The sequence below is a fragment of the Gadus chalcogrammus genome, chromosome 16, assembly GCF_026213295.1.
Source record: "Gadus chalcogrammus isolate NIFS_2021 chromosome 16, NIFS_Gcha_1.0, whole genome shotgun sequence".
NCBI lineage: Eukaryota > Metazoa > Chordata > Actinopteri > Gadiformes > Gadidae > Gadus > Gadus chalcogrammus.
Genome location: NC_079427.1, coordinates 2077632 through 2093870, shown reverse-complemented (window position 1 = coordinate 2093870; position 16239 = coordinate 2077632). Strand labels below are relative to the sequence as shown.

The following is a 16239-nucleotide window of genomic DNA, read 5'->3' as shown; positions in this document are numbered from 1 at the left end:
TAGTTATTTGGTCTTAATCTAGAGGATAAACCCTCCAGTTAGTTTTATTAGCGCTACGATAGCAGATACAACGGACTGCTGCACATCAGCGGCAGCCATCTTGTTAAACCCGCCCTATGTTGGGTAAACGGTTGTGATTCGCACAACCCGGGCCAGATTGTAAATATAAAACCGACATTAAATAAGGGCCGTGTACAATAGTAGAACGGTTGTGGGTTCAACCCCCAATGTCAGCAGGCTCCCTGCGCCCCCCCGTGAACCCCCTACCTGCTCCTTAAAGGTGTCGTATCATACCGCCAGGTGTGATTAGCCGTTTTCAAAATCGGCCTCTTCTGACATCAGAAGTGGGCGTGTCCACCTAGATGTGTGACGGATAGATGAGCAACGACTGCTACAGTCCACTGGGTAGGCTGGTAGGCTGATCTATCCAGCGCACATCTCGGTGGACACGCCCCCTCGTGATGTCACAAGAGGCCGATTGTCAAAACGGCTCGTAACGGCTGATCAAACTCCCACCTGGTGGTTTAGTACGTCACCTTTAACGGCCGCCTAGCTAAGCGTAGACAAGGGCTCCGGAACCGCGATGGGCGCCCCCTTGTGGCGGCGCGTTGAACTAACCTGTGTGTTGTGCCCCCCCCCCCCCCAGATACGTCCAGACCCCCCGTGGAGAGCGATACGGATGACGAGGGCGCGCCCTGCATCTCTCTGATGGAGATGCTGGAGGACATGACCCTGGCTGACGCCACGGGGGGAGAGGGCGCCGACATGATGACGGACTAGCCCCGCCCCACTCTGACGGGACGGGGGACGGGGGGCTCGCTTCATCTCATCTGTGTGGCTCCCTGGAGGAAGCGATGCCTCCTGTCCCCGGTGTCTCCCACCCAATCTGGCAGCACCGCCTTTCTCCTGGACGTTCAGAGGTGCTTCAGTGCTGCTGACGCTCGGTCACTGTGCCGCTAGGGTGTCTCGTGTTCACCGTACTCCTCACCCCCCCCTGCTGGGCAAAGCAGGTAACTGCACGTCCGGTTCCTTCGAGGGACACGAGCTGTGTGGAACTACATTTGAATAAGTCATTTACCTACTATCCCTATACCCAAATAAATATAAATAAATATTTACCCTACTGCGTGTTTGCGCTGTGAGTTTGTGAAGGCCGATGACGTGGCGAGGGAACGGCGCTCATCGCCTCAGAAGTATCTGGGGTCCCCCGGCGTGGGGGGTCCCGGGACCTGGGTCCGTGTTACCGGGGCGCCCCCGGTTCCTTTGGGGGGGCACCAGGGCTGTACCTTGTTATTGATATCTTTCAACAGTCATCTGTTACACTGAGTAGTGAGTGAATGTGGTATCTGGGTCCCAATCAATTTTGATATCTTATGATTATTGAAAACTAGGTGAAATAATAAAACTGTGGACCCCGTGTTGGACCGTCTTGGACCACAGCTCTACTGTAGATAATACTGTATACAGTAGAGTTAACACCTCTGTACTGTTCAAACCTCTGTAGTGTAGACTCCACAGTAGTGTTTACACTGTTTTAATTTGGTTCTCCTGGGAATAGTCATTGCGCTCCTCTGCAACACGCTACATCCACAACGAGGGAGAGCAGATTGTATGAATCTTCATACAATGTAGTCTTTCTCTAAGCAGTTTCTGGTTCATTTACATGCTGGCAGTCAAATTACATGTAGGTATTGTTTGCAAAGTGAGTTAGTAAAAGGATTATTATCGAGACTTATTTAATATTTTTAGAAATCTTTTGCGAGCCAACAATTGAGAACCTCCTATGAGCCAAGTGCGGCGAGCTGGAACAACCACTAAGTGTCACTGTTGCTTACCTGCACTTCTGAACCGAGTCTGAACCGTTACTATGCCAAAGTCATGGCAATATCCACTGTAAACAATATGCCTCCATCCAACCTAAATTCAGATTATAATTGAAAATGAATTGAATTTCAAATAAGTTTGCAATTTATGAGGATAATTGAGAGAACATCAGGCGTGCGCAGAAGCTGAGACACCAAAGCATCTTCTCGACCTACAGAAAGTATCTGCTTAGTTATCTCCTTCAGTTGGGTGAATGCGTCATGAATCGATATCAGTCCGGGGGAAACCGGTTTACTTATGTTCACGGTTTTCAGATGTACAGTAGGCCTATGCGTGGTTATCGGTGCGAGTGTGTCGCGGTCACCCTCTGACCCGGGTCATCTCACAGGCAGGACTTGATTGCACCCTTCCAGATACGACAACACATTCTTACAGATAACCCAGCGTGGAGAACTTCAAGGCTGTTCATTCGGTGTTTGTTTTCCTGTGGACAACCGCGTCATTATAGCGACCGATGGGAATGTAACAGTTTCTATTAGACTTTTAATGAATGAAAAGTGTTGAACATGCATCGTGTTGCTGTTAATTTCTTCTTCGAGAAATCACGCCTTCAGAAACACTTGTTTGTTTTAAAAAAAAAAACGTACATTAGGCTCCTTAAATCACATGGCGTCTGCGTGCCCCTGACGTGAGGGGTGGGCGTGGCGTGATGCTACTTCATACACCAGTAGTAGTGACCTGCGTCCAGAAGACCTGCTCCAGCTTTAGACACCAGCACAGACTGGCCGTGACTCGTGACCAGACCTGCCCCTGCTGCACACACCAGCAACAGACTGGTGCAGACGTACAGCGGGCCCGCTGTTTCCACTGATCCCAGACCGAGAAGGTGAGCGCGTCCACCGCCTGGATATACAAACCTGTGTTAATTTGTTTACTCATGAATACAATGTATGCGTTAGTGATCGTTAATACTTAACAACTTTCATAATGCATAGGAAATTGTAGCCACTATAGCTTACCGGTAAATAGTTCAAAGTTACTTTTTGCAGGGAAATTATGTTTGGATAACTCGCTGCCTTTGGCTCCTAATCGAGTTCAGTTTCAGAGCATGACTGTATTATGTATTATGAATACACGTCTTCCTTTTCCTGTACTCGGTCATTTGTAGAACCATAGCCACCGTCTGATGCACCTGTGTTACACTTGCTTGCCACGCCCCCTGTACTGGGCCACGGCGTCTGTCGAGGTCACACCCAGACCGAACACACATGGGTCCCGGGTCGAATCCCGACGGACACCTGTCGGACCCTTGACTGTGTGAGCCCACGTGGGTTCCGTGGGAGCTGTATCTTCGCTCTGGTTGGACAATCTTCTAAGATACACGTACACGTCAATCAAAATGAGCGGTCAATAACAGATTAGTCAATAGCAGATTTAGGCGGAACTATTTTGAGTGTAAATATGTGATAAAATATTATTTAATAATATTTATGTTATATTATAATGATATTTTCGGAAAAAGTAATAATTGATTGGCCAAGATTAAGTTGGACATGATTATTTGTCTCATTATGCTTCAGTGAGCTGTCTCAGTCACACAAAGATAAACACCTTAAGAGAACGAATTGAGACATTTGAGGACCAGCCTACTGACTGAGGGCCACGTGGGAAGGCCTCTGTGTTGGGCATCACCTGGTCAGAACCATCAGTGTAACAACAACTCTTCTGTTGTCTCTCTCTCTCTCTCTCTCTCTCTCCCTCTCTCTCTCTCTCTAATGCCTCTCTCTCTCTCTCTCTCTCTCTCTCTCTCTCTCTCTCTCTCTCTCTCTCTCTCTCTCTCTCTCTCTCTCTCAGGATGGCCCTCCAGACCCTCCAGACCCACCTGGCCTGGCTGTACTACCAGTACCTGCTGGTGACGGGTGTGTACGTGCTGGAGCCATGGGAGCGCGCCCTCTTCTCCTCCGTGCTGCTCTCGGCGGCGGCCATGATGGGCTACACCTCCTACGTCTTCCTGCCCGTCCACCTGCGCCTGGCACTGCACTTCTTCTCCGGCGTGTTCGGCGGGCAGGCGGAGAGCGCCGTGACGCTCATGATCTGAGAGGAGGAGGAGGGGCGGAGTGGGGGGGGGGGGGAGGGGGGGAGGATGGAGGGAGGAGAGTCCAAACCTCCCTCTCCAAACCTCCAGCATCACATCCCACTCCTACGGTCCTTCAGCCCAGGTCAGCTGGTATCCTCCTGGTCACCCTGACGTACCCCCACCCCGCCCCCCCCCATCCCCCACCCGTAACCCCCCACCCCCCCCACCCAACACACCCCATACCCCCGCCCCCACCACTGGTATTAGACACACCCGTTAGACTCTCAGCCGCCCTGCTGGCAAACATCCAGGGAAATGTAGTCCTCTTGTTGCTGTTGTGGTTCTGTTGTTCCGCGCTCATGTCTCCATGGGGGTTCGTCTTCAGGGGTGACCCCTCGACATCCCCGCCCCAAAGGAGGCTTCTCCAATACTACTGCAGTCTCCCAATCCATTGATTTATCTTTCAAGTTGTTCATCGATTCTTCTACTCTGCCTGCGGATTGATGCCGTTGAGTCACTGAGCATTGAGGGTCAGGGTTCGAGAGAGTCTTAAGACCCTCTGAGTGCTCCCTGCTACATTATAACACGCCCTGAACAACACTGAGATATGGACACCTCCAAACCCAGCCCACCACGGTTGGCTCTGCAGCCAAAAGCCCGTCTATGCTACACGTCCAAAAAGTCTTATTAAGCCATCGATCAAAACAAGTTTAAAACGAAAATGTGTTTCAATGTTTGCCCGTCAGCCTTATCGGCAGCCTTCCTGAGCTCAGAGCTCGCCATGTACAAATACTGCAACGACCAAACCTTCCAAAGGCATGTGACGCTGCCTGGGTTCATTATCACTCCCCAGCGCAATTAAAGCTCTCCATGTCCGACCCACAGGGCAGGAGGGAGGGACTTAACGAAGGTCACATGACCTTCGGCCTACCATCCTACCCCACTGGGGGAACGCGGAGACGGAGTCAAATCACTAGTGGTGGGGGGAGGGGTTCTGTCACACTTTTCCACTTTAGGTGAAAGGCTTGTTGTCGTTGATCAAATTGAATACAACTTTATTTAAACGGTATTATATGTTTATATTTACGGTAAAGCTTGGCTGGTTACAATGTCGATTACCAAAAATGATTATTTATATTTTCCCTCTTTTTTTCTGCTGAATCTCTGTAATGGGTTAATGAGTCTAAAGGGATGTCAACTTTTTTTTATACATCGCACTTTGCAACTGCTTTATTCAGAAAATAAAGGCACCTAACAGTTGGTCTCAAATGGTTTGTTTGCTTGTTGTCTGTTCACACCCCAGTAGTCATAAAGACATTTCAACACTTGACCTTCTAATCATTCTAGAGACATGTAACTTAAAGCACAAGCCTGAGACTGAATCTGATCATGCTGATAGTTGCCAAAATTGCCCAAAAGTAATCTGTGTGCCCTTTTGCCACCCAATAGATCCAATACACTCCATTCAGAGCAGGACAAAGAGAGGCAGAGCCACCAAACCGGTTGGGTGGACAGGGAGAAGCATGATTAACCAGGGGCGCATTCCTCGTCTGATACACCACCTAAAACACCACCTGTGCACCCACTTATACACCAACTCTACACCCCTTTGTACACCAACTCTACACCCTTATACACCACCTCTACACCCCCCTGTACACCACCTCTACACCCCAAATCCATTACCTCTACACCCCTTATGCACCACCTCTACACCCCTTATACACCACCTCTACACCACCTGTAACCGCCCTGTACACCACCTGTAACCGCCCTGTACACCACCTGTAACCGCCCTGTACACCACCTGTAACCGCCCTGTACACTACCGTGTACACCCCCTTGTACACCACCCTGAACACCCCCCGGTAGTGGTCGCTATGTTACAGCCAAACCTCCGCGTTGTGTTTTCAGCCCTAACGACTCTGGCCTGGAGCCGACGCTCCCTTCAACCTCCAGGCTCCAGGAAGGCGACTGGCGACTGGTGACTGGCGACTGGCGACTGGCGACTGGCGACTGGCGACTGGCGACTTGTGACTGGTGACTGCTGGGGAGGACCGGTTAGTAAGAACCTTTGATCCGGAGGACGCCGCTCGGCGGGGGAACGCCCCGGGCCCGACCCCAGACGGGCCGTCGGTCTGAGGAGACCGCGGTTCATCAGCGTGACGCACCGTGAAGACCGACGACCGATTGCCAACAAAACTAAACGCAAGGTTGTCATGCATCAAGATGAGTTACAGACAGATGAGTTACAGTCAGATGAGTTACAGACAGATGAGTTACAGTCAGATGAGTTACAGTCAGATGTCTTCACGGGAGGGTAAGAATGATCCCCAGAAGGGTTCAACAAAGTATACATCTATCTATCTATCTATCTATCTATCTATCTATCTATCTAAGAGGGCATATATCTATACCTCTATCCTGTTTCCATCCTCTTTTCCCCGCCATGTTTTGTTCCTGTGCAAAAAAATGAATGGACGATTTCTGATGTTTGACCAAGATATCATAGATCAGGATAAAGGGCGTTCTGTTTGTGGTGCTTATGAGGATGTTGTATCAGCTCACTGCTGTCAGCGCTCCACTGAGCCGGCGGATGTGCTGCGGCATCCGCTGTGCTCCCAGTCTCCCACTCCCCCAGTCTCCCAGTCCCACAGTCTCCCAGTCCCCCAGTTACCTTCATGTAGGGAACAGCGTTTCCTCAAGAGTCTCCAATGACAAATAAAAACTCTGTCTGTCTGTCTGTCTGTCTGTCTGTCTGTCTGTCTGTCTGTCTGTCTGTCTGTCTGTCTGTCTGTCTGTCTGTCTGTCTGTCTGTCTGTCTGTCTGTCTGTCTCTCTCTCTCTCTCTCTCTCTCGCTCTCGCTCTCTCTGTCAAAATTCATAATTTGCCTGGGACATATTTTTAGAGCTAGTGTCTCATCCTGGTCAAACATTAAATACTTTCTCTGGATTAAGGAGACACGACACAGCATGGCCTGGGTGAGCTGTTTAGGGGGGGGCATGTTTGTTCAAGGCGGAAAAGAAACTCATTGACTCCTTTCACCAAGACAAAGCAAACCCTTACGAGGGCAAAGGGAAGCATCTGTGTGTGCGTGCGTGTGTGTGTGGCAGTGTGGTAGTGTCTTTGCATACGTGCCTGCGTATGTGCTTGCTCGCATGGGAGACCATGTGTGACAGACAGTGTACTTTAGGCGATTTGTGTGTATGTGTGTGTCTTTTTGCCTGGGTATACCCAGGCTGCCTTGCGCGCGATTTCATTTCGCGCTGCTAGGTAGCCTGGATTCCATGGATCCGATTTTCGCCTGAGATAGGTAACCAATCACAGAACGGAGAGGGACGGCAAGACGATGACGACATCTATGCGACACACCGAAGCTTGTAGTGTAAGAATCCAAAATGGCAGCCGACGCGTTACCTTCCGATGAAGCGTTAGATCAGGGGTCTCAAACTCTAGTTACCTGGGGGCTGGAGGTAGAGTCTGGGTCAGGCTGGGCCGCATCAAATATTCCACAGAAAAAAGGAGCAAAACTGACCCAATCGAAGTTAATGATCGGGCTATAATTAGATCACGTTGGCTATGTAATCGCTGACAACAGGGGACATTTCATAGCGGTTCGTGGAAACCGAGACATTTTAGCGTCCTTTGGCTTTTGTCGGGATTCAGGACACGCAACTCAAAATTGGCATCTGGTTACCCTATCACAAATGATAAAGTGTGGCAAGCCACGCAAAAGTTGTGGCCCCCTCAAGAAGGGGGCCACAAAATATCATCCTGCGGGCCTCAATTGGCCCCCGGGCCACGAGTTTGAGACCCCTGCCTTAGATAGTATTCTAAGTAGTTTAGAACGCAAGTTTATTTTGAAAAAATAGCAACTTTCGGTGTAAACCCTTACATTACCAAGAAGGATGTCTTTGCCCTGCTACCAACAGGCTTTGATTGGCTATGAGCTACGTACAGACTCATATGATAGACATTCGTAGCGCGCAATAAACGGCTCCGGTTAATCGTGACCACGCCTCAAATACGAGAAAATGAATGCGTGGTTCCCAGACCTCATCTCAATGTAGATTGAGATGAGGTCTGGCGTTAGCCAGAGTGTGTTTCACAACCAATACAATTATTAGAAACGTTGCACTTTTTACAGACTTAAAAAGACAGACATTAATAGAGTGAAGACAAGCATGACCTCCGGAATGGGAAAGGCCAGCCCCATCAGGGCCTCGGGGGGTTAGTAAGGGCATACTAGTCAGTAAGGGCATACTAGTTAGTAAGGGCATACTAGTTAGTAAGGGCATACTAGTTAGTAAGGGCATAAGTGCATACTTGTTAGTAAGGGCATTCTGGTTTGTAAGGGCATACTGTTTTGCACGCAATGTATGTGCATGCGTCTCTATTGTCCTGTCGTCGCGGTAAATGCCAGCACAATGGCAGCAGCCCTCATCGCCATGGACACAGCCGTTGGCGTGGGGCAGCAGAACTGGGGCTGACCCGACGGGTAGAAACCTGAGCTGTTATTGTTTACATTGAGACCGTCAGAGAGAGAGAGAGAGAGAGAGAGAGAGAGAGAGAGAGAGAGAGAGAGAGACACACACACACACTAAGAGACAGAGAGACACATTGAGGAAGAGAGACAGGGAGAGGGACATAGAGAAAGAGACTAAGAGAGAGACAGAGAGAGGGAGAGAGTGAGAGAGACACTAAGAGGAAGAGGGAGATCGAGAGAAGGAAAGAGGGGGAGAGAGCACAATGAGAAGGGAGAGAGGTTCAGTTGCCCCAGGTTGGAGGTTAGCGGACTAGGCCCGCGGGTTTCAAACTGTAATGCGTTGCTTCAACTTTGAAAACAATGCGACACGTTGGAATTCAGTTCGAGCTTATTACCGTGACATACTTTCTATATGAACTATGATCAACACGCCGTGTGAACACAACTAACAGGTGTCAGGTCAGCAGTTCAAAGGATCACCTTACAAACACTGGAGGAAACAACGGGCTGTGGAGAGTGGTGTTCACTAGGTGCCCTTGTGTGGTGTGCCAAGATGTCTGGAAACTTTAGCCTGCGCCTTACCCCTGATCTGCCATGAAAGGGCCTCACTTTGCTGGGTTCTGGAAGGAATTGCGCTGCTAAAGTAGAAAGTAACGAAAAGGAAGTGATGGATTAGACTGTTCAGTTGGGTGCAGTTTATTCCGTGGACTTTGTTTGTCTACATCACATTACTATATACGAGATGCATTCTGGGCAGATAAACAAATCCTCACGCTTCAGTCCTCCGGGCCCCACCCCCGTCTCGCCAAGGCAGATAGCTCACGTAGTGTTTGTTTATTTTGTGTCTAGCCTCCTCCATCAAAGCCCAACAGCGCCCCCTACCATCTGCCTTATTGAACTGAAGTCTCTTATCTGAGGGTCAAAGACCGGCCACTGCTCCAGGGTGCGTTGCCCGTCCTCTCCATGTGTTCCATGTGTTTGTCTTTCGCTGACGGCTATCTTACTCTGCTGCACCCAAAACCGATTCATTCACATTCACATTTATATTCAGGGCCTTAGCAGACGCTTTTGTCCAAAGCGACTTACAATAAGTTAATTTGTAAGAAGAAAGAGAAACGACAATATATCTCTGTCGGTACAGTAAGGATGTTCATAGAACCAAGTGCCAAGCACTAACCCATCACTGGGTCAACCCATTCCCCGTATACAACAGAGGTAGCTAGGATAAGATGCTACACAATGCTAGGTACTATTTTTAAGTGCCAGGACGTACAGCATACAATAAGTGTGTAAGAGGGGTGTGTGTGTGCGTGTGTGTGTGTGTGTGTGTGTGTGTGTGTGGGGGGGGGGGGGGGTAAGGGGAGAGGGCTACGCAGAGCCTAGTTGAACCCTGAACAAGAGTCTTTGCGGAAGCTGGTGTTTCCCTTGAAGACTTGGATCTGTGTTCCGGTTTCCCCTGGAAGAGCAAACACAAAGGGTTGAGCTTCAGTTCACGGAGATGTTCGGCTGAAAGGAGATGGATCCCTTTCGTCCTGTGTGGCAGGGCGTGGCCGGGGGGCAGGGCTTGAGGCCCGTCTGGCTGATCAGCCGTCGTCATTAGCTGCTGATTTGAGAGATCCTGGCTCTCCTTTGATAAGGGACCGTCCCGTGGATCGGCCCGACCGTGGAGAAAGAGGAACAGTGGTTCGGACAGAATTAACCGGTTTCAGCGCAGCTTCCCAAACCATGGCGGGGGTATCTTGTTCTTTGCTATCGCCCTGAGATCCTGGGCCTAAACATTTTTTTTGTTTGGTTCCGGTTTCCGACCGACCCTGTCAATTTATGTGCGACCCAAATTATTTTATGAGCTTTAAAAAAAAAAAAAAAAAAAATCAATATATATTTGGTTGCAAACTATAATTACGTTTTTGTACAGCACCTCTTCATTCTGTACAAGGATGAGCGAATTTTCTCGTTTTTAAATGAAAACAACCTACCTATCATTCGCTGCCGCTGGAAAAAATAAAATAAATTCCCTACCTACCCATGACCTCAACTGACAACCAACAGGAACCAAACTTTTTTTTATTTTTAGGCCCTATGTGTCTAGTTGTCCATTCTATACTCATTGGTCTGACTGTTATCTCAGATCTTCTTTAAGGAAGTCCAAAGGAAGGAAATGCACCTCCCTCCATGCAAGGCCTCTCTCCTCTCCCCTGTGCTCGGCTGCACCTGCTGAGTGAGTGACCTGTTCAGGGGGCATATGGTATGCCTTATCCCTTAGATGTGTGTGTGTGTGTGTGTGTGTATCTGTCTTTGCCCGGGCGCATGTGTGTGTGTGTGTGTGTGTGTGTGTCTGTCTGTGTTTGTGGGCATGTTTGTGTTTGTCTGTGTGCATGTGCGTGTACGCATATGTGTGCGTGTGCATGTTTGTGTGTTTGTGCGTGTGTCTGCGAGCGTGTGCGTCTGTGTGCGCGCAGGTGTGTGTGTGTGTCCGTCTGTGTTTGTGCGCATGTGTGTGTTTGTCTGTGTGCATGTGCGTGTGCGCATATATGTGCTTGCGCATGTGTGTGTTTCTGCGTGTGCATGCGTGTGTGTTTGTGCGTGTGCGTGTGTGTGCGTCTGCATGTGTGTGTGTGTTTGGGGGGCTCCGGTGTTGGCCCAGTGGCGGCCAGCAGCACAGGGGGCGGCTCTGTGCGCGGGCCGGAGTGTAAGACGACCACGGCTGCTCTGTGTGGTCTGAATGGGGAGGGGGGAGCTGGGGTCAGGGGTCACCGAGGCCCAGGGGGGCCCCTGTTCTCTCGCTCTCCCAGGACCCCGTCACAGATCACACTCCCCGTCTCAGTTACCCCTCCTTGGGAGGCGTGGGAGGGGCCGAGCCGAGGCCATCTTAGTTCAGCCGCTGGGAAGAAGGGGGCGGGGCATGGGAAGGACATGGGATCCCAGGTGAGCTGGGAAAAGAGAATTCCTGCTTCGGCCACGGATTTCCAAAACACTGCGGAGCCCAGTAAATAATAATACTAATAATTGATCCGTTTTTTATAGCGCTTTTCTGAATACTCAAAGACGCTTTACAAATGAGAAAGGAATACATACAGACAGTACAGACACTCAAACAAAAGGGAAAAAATAAACGACACCACAACAATAGGCGACACATTAAGAGAGCGGGGGAGAGTGGAAGATGGCGGAGGATGATTTGTCAAACGTTGTAGGCGGTCCTGAAGAGATAGGTTTTAAGATGACTTTTGAATGAACAGTGTATCAGAGTTTCGGATGGCCAGTAGGAGGGAAATTCAATTCAATTTCAAATTTATTTGGGTATATTTTGTTTATAAATGTGCAATTAAAATATAAATGTAATATTTGATGCATCGCACCAGTTATCCTTAGGCTCAAAACAATGATAGAATGATTTTGAATTTTGAATTATTCCCTCTGAGCAAACGTCGTTTTGGTCAAAGAAACATAGCAACGCTTTTAACGACAATGTCACTCAAGGTTCTGTTGTGTTTCTAGAAACTTGATATGCCCCTAGTGGCAGAGCACTGTAACGACCTGTGTTCACAGGACACGGGTGCATTGACTACTGATGGGTGCGTTGTGTGCCGTAGACACCTTGAAGGAAGGCAGCACGCGGATACGTGTTGGTGAAATGATTTATTACTGTAACAATCTACAAAAGGCTTTTGAATGGCAAATCGACATCTTGCTTTTGTTATAATTTAAATTATAATCCCCTTCCGCCTGACAACTTTTTCTCCTCAACATTACAACGAGCTCTGATATTTCGTGGAAACGATGATTCACTCTGAAGGAGAGGTGGCTGAAAAAGGGACTCCATCCACCAGAGTGTTGTATAAAAGTAAGACTAAAGCAGTAGGATATATAGTCCTAAAAGTAAAAAGAAAGAGTATAAAACCAGCTCCCTTCCCCCCCTCCCCAGGCCACCTCCTCCGACTGATCCTCTGTTTCATTACTTTGCTGCTCCTGTCATCCAAGGACCCCTCGTGGGGCTGGAGGTCTTTGATGGCCCGGGCATGCCCTCTAGTGTGGCACTGCTTAGATATACTTATCAACCACTTCCTGCTCCGACAACGCAGCCCGCACGTCCACGCACCGGAATCCCTCCGATCCCTCAGCGCGGTGTCATTTATAGTTTGCGACGGCAACTTTAGCCGCCGTTTCGTGAGGGCGTCGAAGGAGTCAGTGAACCCCAGTGGTCAGGCGGGCACTTCCACTGCACCAGAGAAAAGGGAGATAAGCTGTTTCCTTTTTGCACAAAAGCTCAGGTTTACCAACTGTTGAGTGAGGAGATTATCAGGCTCTCTCTTGGACGTCCACCAAGAAGATGGCGATGATAGAGTTTCCCGGTGCAGTCATCTCATTTACAGGCCCACTTTTTAATGAAGTGGTTTCCAGCGGTGGATAGACGCTGTGGTCCGACGTCGCGGACGGCGCCCGGAGACAACGCAGGGCGCCAGCTGGGATGTCGCACTTTAACACTCATAACAGGGTGAGCGGAGAACGACGGGGTTCACCATCACAGCAGGGCTGTTAAGGTGTCCAGCTCGGCTCCTGTCCAGCTCTAGCCGGAGCGGGGCGGGGGGGGGGGGGGAGGGGGGGATGTCAGAGGAGTAGCTCCCGTATCATGTGACCCGCCGCCCCGCGTCCTTTGGTCCTGGTCCGGCCCATATCGGGGGAGGGGGACCGCTTCTGGCCGGCGCTGTATCCCCTGTCACAAAAGCACCTTTCTACACAAGAGGGTTACAGAGAACAGGGCACAGAACAGCGGTTCTGCTTGGGTTGGCTCCAGTGTGCCGTAGATTAGCATGTAGTTGGGTTTCAGACCTCCCCCATGCCCGGACAGATACTCTGATTGGTGGGGGTGGCCGTTGTCCCTCGGACGCTGGCGGGGACATCAGCGAGAGACGGGGCACTTGCTCGTATCTCCAGCCACTGCTAGAGAGAAGGATAAATGAAAGGACCAGGCACGCAAAACAGGGTAAGGGCTCCTGGTTATCAAATAACATCAGATCGGGGTTCAAGTGTGTCGTAGATGATTGAAGAGGGTTTCGTACGCACCAACGATGGTGTTTCAGAGTTGTCCGTACTTTTTGGTGTCTTACTGGCCTTTTTCAGGAGTCAGGCGTTTTTAAAGTGCTCTGTAAAGAAACACGTACTGGATGAAAAGCGAATCGCTTTATGTTGATTCAGGTTAAAGACACTGAACTGTGAACTGTGAAACTGCCTGCCTACTAAACATATCTCCGAACAGATCCCAGGTAACCATGAGGATCGTCAGCTGTCACTCGGTGCTTTTCGCGGTGGTTGCGGTGGCCCTCGTCATGGCTCCTTGCTTCCAGGCCAAGACCACAGCGAAGCCCAAGCACCACTACACCAAGAAGCCCCCCGCCCCCCCAGCCACCGCACACAGCCCTCGGACCCCCGGCTCCCCAAAGACCCCGCTGAAGGCCCCGGAGAGTAAGCCCACGCGTGCAGCGGAGCCCCCGGCGCCGGCCGCCGCAGAACGGACCCCCTATCCCAGAGACGTGGTCCCCGACCACCACATGGAGGGCACTCGCCCCCCCAGCGCTGGGAATGAGAACTACACACTAGATTACAACGAGTGTTACTTCAACTTCTGCGAGTGCTGCCCGCCTGAGAGGGGACCCAGGGGCCCGAAGGGGGACAGGGGTCTGGCAGGTACGGTCGTTGTCGGACTGGACGGAGCCCGGGTTACACAAATAAATAATACGATGCAAATAACCCACAACCTATTCTATTAGCAGGGCCAGACCGAGCAGAGCCAGGGCCCACTGGCTTACCAGGACCGCAGGGTCTCAAAGGCACTGTGGGATTGAAAGGGGACAAGGGTAAATATGATTCAGTAGTAGGAGTAGGAGTAGTACTAGGAGTAGTAGTAGTAGTAGTGACGGTATTATACTGATACGGTAATCCCTCTGAGTGGAACCAATGGTTAATTTGTTGTTTCTCGCTAAAGGTGATCGAGGAAACGTTGGATTGGCGGGGTCACCGGGAATTCCTGGAAAACCTGGAGAGAAAGGTATTCATTTTGAGGGTAGTAAATGCTTCCTTTGCAAGACGTGTGGTAACCTGAGCCAGAGTCCCTGTCCCCGCAGGTGAAGGTGGTTCTGACGGCCGGAACGGAGAAGTTGGGTTTCAGGGCAGCCCCGGAGACAAAGGGGAGCCCGGCCTCAATGGGACGGCTGACAAGGGAGAACCAGGGGCCGAGGGTCCGACCGGACCTCCGGGACTGGCTGGGGAGACGGGCCCCAAGGGAGACAAAGGCGACAGGGGGGAGTGTGGCACCTTTGGGGAGAGAGGTAACACAGGGGTCCGCGGGGAGCCTGGACATCCTGGTATTCCGGGCGGAATGGGTCATCCTGGATTGAACGGCAAGTATGGCCCCCCGGGTCAGCCAGGGGTCCGGGGAGACCCGGGGCCCCCTGGACCTCACGGGGAACCTGGGGTGAAAGGGCCCCAGGGAAGCCCAGGACTAAGAGGCCTTTTCGGTCCAAAGGGGGACCGCGGTTACCACGGCATGCGGGGCGAGCGGGGCCACCGCGGGCTGAAAGGCGCCAAGGGGGCGGGGCTTCCCCAAAAGCGCTCGGCCTTCAGCGTGGGCATCATGCCGAGCAAATCCTTCCCGCCGTCTGGTTCCCCGATCCGCTTCGACAAGGTCTTCTACAACGAGGAAGGCCAGTACAACGCCTCCTCCCACAGCTTCACCTGTGTCCACGCCGGGGTCTACGTCTTCTCCTACCACATCACCGTGCGGAACAAGCCACTGCGGGCGGCCCTCGTGGTGAACGGCTCGCGGCGGGTCCGGACACGAGACTCCGTCCAGGGTCAGGACATCGACCAGGCGTCCACGCTGCTGCTGCTGCGGCTGGCGGCCGGAGACCGGGTGTGGCTGGAGACCCTCAGGGACTGGAACGGAGCTTACGCCAGCAGTGAAGACGACAGCGTATTCTCTGGGTTCCTGCTGTACTCGGACGAAGCGTGATATTCGACGATCAGCCCTGGCCTGACTCCGTAAACGGACTGCGTTTAAAAGCGACGGCAATTGAAGCCTCTCGTTCACACAGAGGGTGGAGTCAGTCAGGGGCGCCGACAGCTGGCGTGAGCGGTGCTTGTGTAGAGCTGGTTTTAAGGTACCTTGCTCATGGACACCTGAACACCTTTTGCCTGAAGGAGCTGAGGATTCAAACCAGGAATCAGACGACGTACACCACCTGAGCTACTGCTGCCTTATATCTGCTGATGAGGCCTACATTTGTTTGTTGAACTACCTGCAGAACTACAGAACCTACGTCTACAGACAGTTCATCCACTGTCATGGGACATCACAACGCTTAAAGCCAGCCAATGTTGGGTTTTGATCTTACTCAATCTTATGGCTGAATTTAACCAACACTATTTGCAACACTTATGAACCGGACATATTTACTCTTCCATTCTCTATTTCAACACCATGACACCACATTGTAACTGAAGTTTCACTTCACTTTTTGGACCCAGGGCGTTTCCATAACTTTCTCGGTATTAGCACATCTGCCTCTAATCTCTCAATCGAACTGTTCTATTCCTACATTGCAAACAAACAGCTACTATTTATATATATATTTATTGATATATATATTCATATTTCATTGTAATGTTACGCAATTAAGATCTAGCAAGTATAGCTAGGATATACGACGGGTAAACAGTAAGAGAATGATGATTTTGTTCTAAAACTCTTCCAAACCAAGTTTGTCCTTCTCTGTAACTCCAACTACATAACAATATGTAATCACTTTTAAATATTAAAGGGTTGTAAAACAGGTGTTTCATAGTTTATATAAAA

At 50.5% G+C, this 16239-nt stretch overlaps 3 protein-coding genes across 5 annotated transcripts in view; 2 read left to right on the top strand and 1 right to left on the bottom strand.

Moving 5' to 3' along the window:
• ppm1lb (protein phosphatase, Mg2+/Mn2+ dependent, 1Lb) overlaps positions 1–99 on the bottom strand; it is a 3042-nt gene extending 2943 nt beyond the window's left edge. Inside the window, exon 1 of the mRNA XM_056612410.1 lies at positions 70–99. Coding sequence (XP_056468385.1) covers positions 70–99 — 30 coding nt within the window. The remainder of the gene's footprint in view (positions 1–69) is intronic.
• Positions 100–650: 551 nt separating this feature from the next.
• Positions 651–3936, top strand: sptssb (serine palmitoyltransferase, small subunit B). 3 transcript variants are annotated; one of them, XM_056610977.1, is made up of 3 exons: positions 651–2710; positions 2993–3183; positions 3679–3936. In XM_056610977.1, the coding sequence occupies exon 3, from the start codon at positions 3680–3682 to the stop codon at positions 3920–3922; it is 243 nt and encodes an 80-aa protein (XP_056466952.1). In that variant the 5' UTR covers positions 651–2710; positions 2993–3183; position 3679; the 3' UTR covers positions 3923–3936. The 3 variants fall into 3 exon arrangements, with proteins under 3 accessions (XP_056466952.1, XP_056466954.1, XP_056466953.1); XM_056610979.1 differs by lacking the exon at positions 2993–3183; XM_056610978.1 differs by lacking the exon at positions 651–2710 and having other exon boundaries at positions 2717–3183.
• A 9721-nt stretch (positions 3937–13657) lies between these two features.
• Positions 13658–15528, top strand: otol1b (otolin 1b). The gene is made up of 4 exons (XM_056610980.1): positions 13658–14083; positions 14176–14247; positions 14367–14433; positions 14510–15528. The coding sequence occupies exons 1-4, from the start codon at positions 13658–13660 to the stop codon at positions 15394–15396; spliced, it is 1452 nt and encodes a 483-aa protein (XP_056466955.1). The 3' UTR covers positions 15397–15528.
• Positions 15529–16239: the final 711 nt, after the last annotated feature.